This window comes from Gavialis gangeticus, unplaced genomic scaffold (assembly GCF_001723915.1).
Source record: "Gavialis gangeticus isolate Ggan-Ray unplaced genomic scaffold, GavGan_comp1, whole genome shotgun sequence".
NCBI classification, from domain to species: domain Eukaryota; kingdom Metazoa; phylum Chordata; order Crocodylia; family Gavialidae; genus Gavialis; species Gavialis gangeticus.
This window is the reverse complement of record NW_017729031.1, coordinates 83,889,541-83,902,763: the sequence shown is the minus strand read 5'-3', so window position 1 is coordinate 83,902,763 and position 13,223 is coordinate 83,889,541. Positions and strand designations below refer to the sequence as shown.

Genomic DNA, 13,223 nt, shown 5'->3' with positions numbered 1-13,223 from the left:
CAGCACAATATTTAGATCTGGAAACTTCCTGAAAGATGGAGTGTGGGGTGGGTATTAGATTGAGAAATCTAGTTTGGGATCACCTTCCATAGTTGTCAAAGCTATAGTATCAAACTCCTGGTGTAAACTTACATAAATCCATCAGTCCGGTATTTCAGATAGAAAATCTTAAGCTAAGACAAAAAGACCATACAGTGCCTGCCTTTTCTGCAACCATACAAAGGCTTTGAAGCCTTATAGGAAATGGGTTATTCTGAAGCAAAAAAAGGATTAACTGAATGCACTAAATAATATCCTGTTTCTGCTTTCATCCCCTGCAGCTCTGCCTACAAAAGGATAATACCAGAATAAGGGCTTCAATTGAGATTCATACCAGATGGTCAGGCGAAATGGCCACAGAGAACACTTTAATCCCCAGATGTTTGGCTTCATTAGCAGCATCCTCTAGTCCTCCGCAAGGCTCCTTGTACCCCTCCAGGGGATGACCATCCGTCACCACAATCAGGTATTTATTCTCCTTGTGATTAGAACCACTGTGACAAGTCAAGATATTTGATTAACGTGAGCAGTTTTGAGGAAAACATTCAGTTTCTATTTGACACCAACTCACAATGTTATGTTGAATTAAAGTGGTGCCTGCAAAGACACTTATCTGAGTGGCACTGCTACATTTGTGCCAGACAGATTCTAGGCCATGAGGAACATGTCTCTGGAAGAACAAACTTGGGAGATCAACATGAATGCAGATTACAGCTGCTGGAGAAGCAGTGAAGGGTATCTTTTGGATGGGAGGGGAGAAATGTCTCTCTTTTTTACAGGCTGTGGTTCATTTTTAAGGAAGTAACACAGTATCAATATTTAAAACTGATGTCTTTAAATCATAAAAATTGGGCTCACTGAAGTTGTACATGGTCTGGAATGAGCCCGTTTAATCACAGGGACTAGCAGCACTATACAAAGGCCAAATGAAGGGTCTTGACATGACTTATCTTGCAAAACAAATGTAATACAAAGGGGGTTTAGCATAGGATTATAATTTTATGGGCCAGGATTTAATACTATTTCTAAGTCTATTTATAGAGAACTTGAAGTATTGAATATGCAAGAGTCCCACAGAACTTCTCTTCTCAGTATCACTTTGCAGCTGGAGGCAGAAGCAAAAGAGAAAGTAAATGCTACCTAAGTACAATTAAGCTTAGCTCCACAGGTAATGTCTATGTACCGAACGGCTTAACTTTCTACAGGAAAAACTTAGACTTAATAGATGCAGAGTGGAAAGGTTAGCAGAATAACTACAATTCTACAACAACTTCAGCAGCTAACTTCTGAATGAATCAGGGAGACATAGGGTTTGGGGATAGCTGTATCTTTGATATGGGAGTTTACTCTTTCCCACAGAGAATAGAAAGCCTTTCACATATGGAATTTAACAACACAACTGTGCAGTTTCAGTTCAGGTTTCAAAAGTATCACAATAGATCCAACTAACTTGTTGGGGAGGAGGCATGGCCCAATAAATCAAATGAATATTAATCTTTAGACACAAAAATTAGTAGTAATACCACCCATCACATTATAATGACATAATACCAAGCTTTTCTTGCCAAAGACAAGGGGAGCTGCTTTGGTTGCCAGTGATTCCTATAAGAATGAGGATTATGGACCACTGTGATGTGCTCAGTTGTAGGCTACAAAGCACACAGAACTGGGAACATGTTGTGTATGAGCTATTGGGCAAACAGATGATCTCCAACTTTATTTCTAACAGTATGTGTGCAGTATAGAGTTCATCTATATGACGGCACTCAGAAAAACGTAATCTAAATTGAGTTTTAAAGCTAATCAGTTACACTGCAGTAAACCACTGATGGAGACTCTTATTCAGAATGAATGTGGCTGAGAGTCTCAAGCTAAACTGAATTAAGGCCATTTCTTTTCAGAATAAAAGTATCCACACAGGAGTTTAAACCAGTTTAAACAATCTTTCAGTTCATATGTTTTTGTTAATTAAGTTTGACTTTTGAGGGCCTTGTTACACATTAATTTTAGGCAGCCCCTGGAGTTCTTAACCCCTTGTGTATTAACATAAACACCTGAAAAATTTTATGCACTCTTTAAGCAGCTTAAAGTTACACCACTCAGGGCAGGTTCATCTCTGATCTGTGTTACCTAGCTTATGGTCCATTAATGCAGGGGTGGGCAAAATATGGCCCGCAGGCCGGATACAGCTCACCAGGCAATTTCATCTGGCCCACAGGCATGCACCAAATAATTGTACCCTGCTCAGCCCACATGCCTTGCTCCCTTGTGCATGGAAAAGCCCAGCCAGCACGCAGCTTCCAGGCGGGGCTGCTGCTGCCACTGCTGAAGCCATTGGCTTCCCCAGCATCCAGTGGCTCCTCATCTCCTTACTGCAGCGCTCGCTCAGGACAACAGGTGGGGAAGTAGCAGGGGTTGGGAGGAGAGCTGCAGCTGGGCAGGAGCACAGAGCACGGGGTTGGCAGGAACGTGGAGCCTGTGCTCAGAGGGGCAGCGGGAATACAGAGCCCATGTCCAGAGGGGCAGCGGGAGCACAGAGGTCAGGTGGGTAGGGTGTGGAGGGAGGGTGGGAGGCAGGGTGGGAGGCAGGTCCCACACACTCCCCCCCATGAGGTACAGTCCCCACTACTGGTGGCGGCAGCAGCAGGAGGTGGGTGCTGAGAGTGCTGATGGCCCATGCAGGCATTGCTGCCTGGTGGCACTTGGCTCTGGCCAGTGCTGCATGTGGTGGCAAGCAGCATAGCCAAGCCGGCCCACCTCTATCATGTGGGGCTCCCTGCAGTGCACATGCAGCTCCTAGAACTCGCACAACACCAGGGGGAAGCCCCACGCAATGGAGCCAGCTGCCTTCCCCGCCCCCAGCCATGCAGGTCCTAGGACTCCACTGGGAAGCAGAGGGTAGGGCTCCTCTCCACTTCCAGTGGAGTCCTGGGACCTGCATGGCAGGGGGCAGGGAAGGCAGCTGACTCCATTGTGTAGGGCTTCCCCCTGATGGTGCACGAGTGCCACGAGTTGTACGTGTGGAGCCGTGTGCCACCAGGCAGCAGTGCCTGCATGGGCCATCAGCACCCTGAGCTGCTGCTGCTTCTGCCACGGCTGGTGAGAGCTGTGCAACATGAGGGGAGAGTGTTGGGAGGGCCTCACACCCCCATCCTTCCTCACACCCTACAACCCCCATGCACCCACAACCCGCTCCCACAACCCCCCAAATATACACCCCCCAGCATCCTCTATGAGTTATTATGCAGTCCCCTCTATATACAGTATGCAAACACAAATCATGACAAAAATATTTTTTGTAATAAAATTAAAATATGTATTGAAAATGTTTGACTTTTATTATATGATTTGGGTTTTTTATGGTTCCAAGATGGCAACCCTCCCATCCCAAAAGGAATACTTCCGGGGACAAGAAGAGGGGCTTCTAGTGGCAAAGGTCAAGGGTTAGGGTGGGACTCCTGGTCCCAAGGTGGTGACCAGGGGATGAGGCACCTGTCCAGGGGTGGGGCTGCCCTTGCAGCTCTCAACACCAAAACTCATTGTGGCCTTCCAGCCAAAACAATTGCCCACCCCTGCATTAATGTGTGGCCACTTCTCAGAGACGAGCTGCTCAAATTGCAGTCCTCCAGCATCCCAGGATGAAGCACCTCCTCCCCCAACTTCCTATTCTGTGTGGACAAACTTTCTACACCCTGAACTCCATTGCCCAGAGGGTGGTTCTGGCACCAAGCCAACTCCCCTTCCCTTCCATGGGGGTGGAAACTTCCCACCCCCAGGGGTGCAACCCCATATAAACAGCATGCAGAGCACATACCAGCTAGTCAAGCTGCAGGGCATGGACATGTCCAAGAGTGTAGTCTAGGGGAGTTGGTGGGAGTGAACAAGTTAGGGGGCTAGGTCATGTGCCCATGAGCTGAGGCTTCTTTCCTCAGTAACTCCCCCAGAAGTGCCTTCCCTCACTGCTCCCATCCCCCAGCTACCTCAAGAAGCACAACCAGTACCCCCTATCCCAATCCCAAATCCCAATTTATTAAAACACAAGACCTTCTTTAATTTACTTCCTCTTTATTTATTCTTCAATTCTTTCTTATTTTTATTTCTTTCTGTTTTATCCTTCAGCAGCTCACTTCCTGCATTTCACCATCTTTCCCCCACCCCCATTCCATCTCCCGCTTCATTATCAACCCCCAACCCATTAACTTTCTGTCTCCCAGCTTCATGTCCCTCCTTCTCTGCCAAACCCATTTCTCACCCACAGCAGGGATAAAAGGCTGTCCTGGCTCACCAGCCCCATAATGGCAACTCACAGCTGTAGCTCCTAGTCACGCCCCTGCTCACCAGCCCTCTAGGGGCTCTGGTTCCAAACTCGAGCTAGCACTGACACTGATCAACATTTGCGCAGCTCAAAGTGCAGCATATAACAAGGGCCTGAGTGTTCCCCTGTAGACAAGCCCATACAAATGGATTCTCAGAAAGCTGGAATCTCTATTAGCTTTGTGCTCTACTTCTGTCAGTTCATAAATAAATCATCTGAGGAGCAGCAGCAAAGATGAAGTGGGAAGCCCTTAGATTTGGTTGGAAGCATTGCTGGGAAATCATTCTCCACCTGGTTAGGATTTTTTTCAGCAAAATAAATGTAATGTGAAGTGACATTTTCACTGGCATGTACCAATTTTACTAAACTTTCATGGAAAAAATTCTTAGATTCAGGCTAGAATTTTTGGTCAGAGCCAGAGTGAAGACTCTAATATTCAATAGCCTGGGATAGAGGAGTCCCAGATTCTAATATCTTCTCTGTCCAGTTCAGACCAGACACTTGAACTGAGTCTTCTGTGTATCAACAGAGTTCCCTGACCACCAGCCTATTGGTTTTTCTGAGGTGTCTCTCTCTTCGGGGAGCAGTTATAATTTGTATTAGGAACTCTTCACTGGGCAAGAAAGAGAGAGAGAGAGAGACAGTAGCTGGTGGCTAATGTATCAGGCAGAGGAAGGACTTGAACCTATGCCATGCACAGCCCTAAGATTCTCAGCTAATCACATGACCCTAGGAGCTGGGTCCTAACATGCCAAACATTACAAGATTCATTAGCAGACAAAGTTCTTTGGGTATGTGTGATATCTTTTATTAGACCAACTAAATAGTTGGAAAAAATGTTCTTCACAAACTTTTGGGCACAAACACCCAAAGAACCTTATCTGCGTATGTCCTTAGACTAGGGGTGGGCAAAATGCAGCCCACAGGCTGCATGTGGCCTGCCAGGCCATTCTATCTGGCCCATGGGGCCCCTAAAAATTTTAGAAAATTATTAATTATCTGCCCCTGGCTGCCTATCATGCGGCCCTCAATGGCTTGCCAAAACTCAGTAAGCGGCCCTCCACCCGAAATAATTGCCTGTCCCTCTCTTAGACCAGCAGTAACCAACACCCCTAAAACAAGATTCAGTATAACAACTGCTGGAGGCAATAACACCAGGCCAGCAGTCTGAATGTAGAGGCATTTCCCTTCCTTTGTTATTGATCTTATCAATGAGCAAGTCAAGAGCCAGGATTGTATCATTGCAGCCCTTCTCTAGAAAGCCACATGCAAGAAATGGTAAAAGAATGATTTCTAGGTTCATGCAACCTTTACTTTATCTTATCCAACAGTTTCCTTGCAACAGCAACTCACGGTTCCATACTCTCAGGTCCTTCATTACTGTACCTCCCTCTCTGAAGGGATTTCTTTCTGGCTTTGCTACTGCTTACAAGCATAGAATGCAGTAGCAAAGCAACATATCTTAAAGTTAAATTAATTTCTGGACAGAGCACCAGAGCAAGGCCTATGTATTGCCTCAGCCCTCGAAGTATCAAGCAGTCCTTATTCTATTGGGTGTCTGCAGATGTGCAGGGATGCTGCTCTGACATGCTGTAATTACAGTGAGCATGCTAATTAACATGCTCCATCAGCCTCAGCATCTTGTGTATTCAGTGTCCCAGCACTTCAAAATGGTGGTAAGGATGTTTTAACTAAATCTCATCAAACAAGCTTTAGTTAAAGTGCCCCGCCACCATTTTCAAGTGCAGGATGCTGAATATATGAGACTTTGCAGGCATTTTAATTAGAGTGGCGTTCAAAGCCACTCTAATTAAAACAGCCCCCCTTCCCCACCTCTGGAGCATATGTAAAGATGCCTATTATACCTAGTGACTTAAAGGAAATGGGCTGGTTACATGGGTTTTAAAGCCTTGTGCATCCTACAGCCTAGCTGGGAGATGTCTGTGCATAGAGATGGAATGTCTGCTCTTGTCATGGTAGGTAAGTGAGTACATTAGCTCTGCTGGCTCCTGTAGTGCTTTTCTTGTGCACCATACTTCAGGTTCAAGGATCAGTATCCTCTCTGCTCTCACTACCATTAGAAATGCTTAGCTCTGTCAGCTTCTGGATGGCACCCTACACATTTATGAATAACACCACATTTTGGACCCAACTCATACTTCAGACTCTTTAATATTAATCAAAATTATTTAACCTGTGGTTACTTCAAGGGGTTTGTCTTTTGGCAGCCACAGTAGATATTACTGGACTGAGGTTTCCCATGACACCCATGTGAGATGGATTGATATAACCACTTTATTTACATGTCAAAGAAAAACAGCATGCCTGGGACCTAACAAGGAGAAGATGGAATAAAAGATCAGCATACCTAATACCTGGAAAGAGACCAAAAGTAACCTAGTAATGCTGAATAGTAAGAGGGCCACAGAAATAGAGAGACATCTTCCCCATGATAGTACACCAAGCATATATAGTATTGCACTAATATTTAATTCACCTGCTACATATTTGCATTTGTGAGTATCTCTTTTTCTGTATTTAGCCCACCCATACTTTTATTTGGGGATTTCCATTTTTGGTAAGTAATTATCCATTTACTCTACCACCATTAATGTTTGCACCAACTGGCTCCTATGGAATCATTGTCCTTTCTTTTTGCAGTTGTAACTTATTTAAGTTTCTAAATTTCCAACTTCAAATATCTCAAACAATTCTCTCATTCCTGCCTACAGTCACTTAGCCTATTCTATAGGCTACAGCCTTTGCAGGATGTCTTACTGCTCTGCTCTCTCTCGAGTTCCTCAGTGGGTTGGACCTGGGCATTAGTACATCCAGTCAAAAAGCCTGAGTCTTTGCTGATTAGTCTAAACTGCAGAGATTAAACTGAGAAACAACTGGACACACATTTACTTTTGATTCAGGAAATCCAGACCCATGCCTGCAGTGTCTATGGCCAGAAGCTGGGAGGTGCTAGAACAAGGCTCTCTGGCCATAGCCAGTATGGGCTGTGTGCTTGTTTCCTCTTCCTGATGCCCCAGAGGTCTCTGGGATTTGCAGTCCAGACTCACAACAGTAGGACTGTACAGAGATGCTCATCATTTCCTCTTCCTGCTTCCAGGTGCCTTTGGGATTTGTAGTCCACAGTCATAGCCAGCAGTAAGTTTGAGCAGGGGAACTGGTAGTTAACCCCTTTCCCTGGCCCCAGTCCCCAGCCGGGGTTTACTGGGGGGGGGGGAGTAGGAAGGGGGAGAAATCCCTGCCTCTCCTCCCCCACCCCCATCCCTTCTCTGCTGGAGGAGAAAACACAGTCCAGGGCTGGAAATCATGCTCAGATGCTGGAAGACTAATTTAACTTGAACCAGGAAGGGATCTGGAACAGAAGTTTCATAAATCGGTTTGACCCAAATCAGTTAAGTCTGATACTACATTCAACCAGATTTATTTTAAATGAGTTTCAGCCACTTTGAAACTAGTTTATGTGCACTGAACTTATGTTCTGTTACATGTTTAAACCAGTTTCTGATCACTTAAACCGGTTTATGTGTAATGTCTATCCCTAGCTGAAAGATCTTATTATAAGAGTGTTTGCTTTTTTTTGGAAGGCCAAAAAGAACAAGTAGGACCTGAATTCTACATGCACATTGCTTTGAGTAATAGTCCTGTTTCCAGGCCTACTCCAACCACCTATTTAACTATTTGCTTGCCACTGAGCATTGATTGACAGTATTCTGTTAAAAAAATGGCAGTCAAATGCCTGAATTTCCTGATGGGTTCAACACAATGCTGATGGGAATCTAGTCACCTCACACAATCAATTCTGCCAATTTTGTTAATAATGGCCTCACAGCCTATAACATACACCTAGTTGGAGAGGTTGCTTCCTGCTGGGATTCCAGCCAAGTCCTAGCAGCAAAAGCTGCCAAGCTGCACTAAAATGAGGGGAGGTAAATCCTCATCTTGAGAGCGCCAAAAATAACACTTTTTTGCCTCCCTTCCTCCTCCCCATTTTGATCTAGAAAACATAGCAAACCTGCAAAGAAGCTGAAGAGCATCTCCTCCTTCAACAGCAGTAGAACTTACCAAATGCAAGTTTTGTGACATCTTGGTCAGACTTGCAATGGTGGGAATCACCCTAGATCATCATGGCAATTCTGTATTCTTTCTGCTGATACCTTCAGCCCAGCTACTGCTAAAGCAATGAGTTTCAGCTTCTAATTTCTCTCTCTTGGGTGACAAGGCTCTAGGCAGCCAATACTGGCTCAGAGTCTCTCACACCTTTCCTATAGTTTCATAGTTGGAAGGGTCAGAAGGGACCTAAACAGATCATCTAGTCTGACCCCCTGCCATGGGCAGGAAAGGATGCTGGGGTCAGCTAGGTGGCTGTCTAGCTTCCTTTTGAAGACCCCCAGGGTAGGGGCAAGCACCACTTTCTTTGGAAGTTGGTTCCAGCTCCTAGCTGCCCTGACAGTGAAGTAGTGCCTCATGATATCTAGCCTGATTGGGCAGCCTGAGGCACCACCAGAGAAGTTGGTTTAGGTGGTTGGAGGAATTCTGTCACACTATCGTTTAAGCTGTAGCCAGTGGTGGGCTCTCATGTGTACACCTATGTGCAAATTGGATGTTCTGTTGCTAAGAGCTGTCCTTAAGACCAGTGAAAATTCAATCTCCTCTAGAGAATGAGGCTTGTGTCTCAGATGCGTGGTTATCCCTATCTATGTTTAGGTATCACCTGCTCACTCCCTGAACCACACAATGAAACAATCCCACCTTGCACCTCAATAATTCAGTAAGTTAGTGACAAAGTTTAAAGGTATTCTTATCCCTTTCTAGAACAAAGCAATTGTACAATAACTGTTAGCTCTGATCTGAGCTACTATTTCAGCCACAGGAAATACATCAGCCCAGATTTGGACTTGTTGCAAGAAAAACAGCCTGAAATGTGGTATTTGTTACTGATGTTGATGCCCTCTTAAATTGGTTTGTGCCGCTGACTGCCTATCCCCCCTGCCAATCCTCATCCCTGTGAGCCCCTCCCTCCCTCCCAGAGTCCAGGAGAACACAGAAAAGCACAAAAAATGAGGAGGGAAGTTAGGGAAACTGACCTTTTGGAAAGAAAAAGTGAAAAGTTGTAACCATTTCTAAAAACAGACATTTGAAAAGTTTCAAATAAACATATGTTGATTTAGTTTAAATTACTGCTTTGTCATCTTGAACCTTGCATATTGTAGGGCTATAGAAGTCCATGTTCTCAGTACTGACATAGCAAATCTCCTTCTCCTACTGTTTGCTACTTTCACTTAGGTCTTATCTGCACCTCAGTCCCCAGACTGGAGGTGGAGCTCCGGAAGTGAACCTTTCTATTTTGGAGAACCATGTAAAACCAGGCCTTGGATTGCAAGCTGTCTAGGGAAAGGACCACCACTTTCTGTAGGTTCATATGGTAAGTAGCACAATGGATCCCAGTTACAGTTTCAGGGAACTACAGTAAATTCAGCAATGAAAATGAAGGATTTTAAGAGGAGGAATTTTCCACCCAGAAATGGAAACTTGAGACTCAACCCTATGAGAAGCGCCAAGAGCCATGAGCTCAGTTACATCTGCTGAAGATATAAAAGCAGCCTGAACAATTTCTCATTACAATTAAATGCAGGCTCAATTTATTTTATCTGATGGCACATTCAACTGATGGCACCCACAATGGATACACTCATAAAATTTTGCTCCAGGTGCTGGAGACCAGTTTAAGCGAATTGAGACAAAGGAGAAAATATTTTGTTAGTGTAAAGTGCCACTGCAGCAATAAAACTTACACCAGCTGAGGATCACCCGGGGCTTTAAAGGAATGTTTTTGGCACAGGAGCAAAAAAATAAAACAAACAAAACAAAAGAGCTGAGAGAAATGAAAAGGAAAGCACGCAGGGGGCTACTACTGCTGAAATGAGACTACCGGGACCCTCTGGGAACATTTTCAAACTTGCCTAGTGACACAGCGCTAACACAAGACAGCCATATTGAGTACTGTGCCAGCAGATTAGCCAAGAATGACTGTGAACCAGAAAAAGACCAAACCTTTCCCTTTTCTACGCATCTGCAATATCTTTCAAACATTATGCATAAGTGCATTCTTCTCACATACCTGATCAGCACCTCCTCAATCCCTCTTTTGATGGCACAGTCTGTGTAGGTGCCCTTCCCAATATACTTCACTTCAGACACTCTCCTCTTCAGGTCATCCTTGTCATCGGGCATACGGGTGAGCCCTTTTATTAGCTGCACTTCGTCACTGTAATGCAGAGCTCCAGCATTCCACACCAGGTTCCGGTCACATCGGTAATACCTGGAAAAATGAAGAGGGACATGTCATTCTCTGTGCCTGTTTCTTCCATTACTCCAGCCAGGTCTCTCTCCCAGCCCCCTTTCCCAAATACTACCACAGATCTCCTGCTTTTTTTTCCTCTACAAGCCAATACCTGAAAAGTCTGTGTAGACCCGCAGCTAAACATTTTGGAAACTGCAAAATCCTGCTCACTTACAGAGACTGCTTTTAATAATAACGCAGGTACTGAATCAGATTTTACTTGTCTTCCCTTTGTAGGCCCTTGTTTGGAGCCTGTATCCCACCTAATGGCAAGTGGCAAAGTATTAACAAACTGAGCCTTTGTGCCTTTGATTATGTAAGGTAGGTTTCCCAATTCTGTTTAACTTAACAGAAAAAGATAAAGGGGTGAATTAATCACTGGCTACAAGTAACACTGGGAAGGGAACAAGACTCCATCAGTCTAGCAGATAAAAGGTACAAGAGACAGTGACTGGAAGCTGAAGCTAGTAGGGCTGTGCAAAACAGTACCATTTCGTTTCGACTTCTGTTTCACCATTTCGACAGGACAGTATTTCGTTTTGAGTTTTGCTTGGTTTTGAAAGCACTGTTACATTTTGTTTCGTCAAAACTTTTGCTGTTTCAATGCTTCGCCCATAGGCTATAATGGGGAAGCACAAAACTGCCTATAACTTTGTGATTTCTTACCCTCTCACTTGCCGGTAACACATTGCTCTGCTTGGAGGAGGCCCCATAGGGGATCCCCAGTGACATGGAGACCCTGGCGCCAAGGAGGGTGGAGCATTTTGGGGTGCACTGGCCCCAGCCCCAGAGCAAGGGGGGGCAGCGAGAAGCCCCAGAGCGAGGGGGCAGTAGAGCGCCAGGAAGGCACGGAATGAGACAGGGCAGTGGAAAGCCCAGGGAAGACAAGGGAAGGGCCAAATCACAACAGGGCCCAGATCAAACTACGTCAGTGTCATCTGCGAGGCTTCGGCTGCGGTGTAGGGGAGGAAAAGGAGCCACAGATAGCGCTCCCTGGCACCGGGGCAGATGAAATGGGCAGTCTCCCACTAATTAACATCCATTAATTAATCAAGATCAAGGCATGGCAGGCGAGTAAGCAGGCGATTGGCCCATAACAGGGTGGCGGAGTCACTGATAGAAAGACTCTAGTAGAGGTACTCCTGTCACACACGGGCACTTCATACTTACTGGCACTCTGGATGAGTGGGCTACAGAATCCTAGCATACCACCACAATTGTGCCATGCATGTGAGGATAGACTATTTTTAAAAGACACAGTGAAAGGTCTCTGAACATCCTGCTGTGAGCCCATCTTTGTTGACACAGTTTAGAGCATGTGAAAAAAACCCTGGCTTACTGATACAGAGACTGATATCTGCCAGTGACCAGGGTTGCTGGAAATCTCAGCACAGGGTGGGCCAGATCCTCCCCAGGTCTTTCAGGTATTCTGCTTGTGTGCTAGACTATAGAGCTTAAGCTGCCATTTAAGAACATGTTCATTTAGCAGAGGGAATCCAGGAGGAGATGGACATCATCCCCTACCACACAGGAACAAAATCCTGAACCTCTTCTCCTGCTGCCCTACAAGCCAAGTTCTCCCAAACCTCAGGTCATGCTGCAGCAACCCCTCCCCCTATGCCATCAAGCAGCTGACTTCCCTTTTTTCCAGGATCCCTCTCTTCTCCTCTGTGTTAACTGGAACTCCATCCTACCATCCACCAGCATCTGCTTGCTCTATGCCTATTTTTGTGTCTGGTTCCCATGCAGACCTTCTGCTCTATACATGGTCTCTACTGCTTCAGATCTACCCTGTGCCTTCCCAAACAGAGCCATTTTTTCACCCACTTTGATTCGTATCCCTGCAGGACAAAACACAATCTCACTGATCTTGTCACAAGGGAGACCAACAGGTTCTGCCATGACACTGTCTGCCTGGCTCCTCCCTACACCTTCTGCCATGCCTAAGATCTCTGCTGGAACGGCTTTAACTGGTTGGTGGGGGGGCTGCCAGAGGTCTCCCCATGGTCCCCCAGCTCCCCCCCGACCTCCACCCGCTCCCCCCATGGCTGCCCGCCCGCCCTAGCGGTACTTTAAGGAAAAGCCCCAGTGCTCACTGGGTCCTGCCAAGCAGGGGCAATCCCTGCTGCCCCATGTTGCACAGGGGTCTCTGCACGAGTCCCCTGACCTCCCTCACTCCCCCCACAGGTGCCCCACCCAGGTCAGCTCCAGCCCTTTAAGAAATAAAAAAAAGCTGAGAAAAGCCCCAGGACACACCACTCCTGCAGCAGTCTCAGGGCTTTGGAGGCTCATGCAGAGCCCCCCACGTGGCACAGGGCAGTGGGGGGCAGCAGGGATCACCCCGCATCGCCAGGAGTGGTGTGTGTGGGGGGGTTTCGGGTTTTTTTTTTCTTAAAGGGCTGGAGTTGGCCTGGGCAAGGCACCCATGGGGAGGCTGGGGGAGCAAGGGGGGCAGAGGGCTCATGCAGAGCCCCCCATGCAGTGGGGGGCAGCAGGGATCACCCCCCGCCC

The 13,223-nt window shown here is 46.2% G+C and overlaps 1 protein-coding gene across 1 annotated transcript in view; it reads right to left on the bottom strand.

Moving 5' to 3' along the window:
- The window catches only part of COL6A1 (collagen type VI alpha 1 chain), an 87,267-nt gene that overhangs the window by 66,348 nt on the left and 7,696 nt on the right, over positions 1-13,223 (bottom strand). The window contains exons 3-4 of the mRNA XM_019523273.1: positions 10,491-10,691; positions 374-533 (exon numbers count right to left, since the gene is read on the bottom strand). Coding sequence (XP_019378818.1) covers positions 374-533; positions 10,491-10,691 — 361 coding nt within the window. The remainder of the gene's footprint in view (positions 1-373; positions 534-10,490; positions 10,692-13,223) is intronic.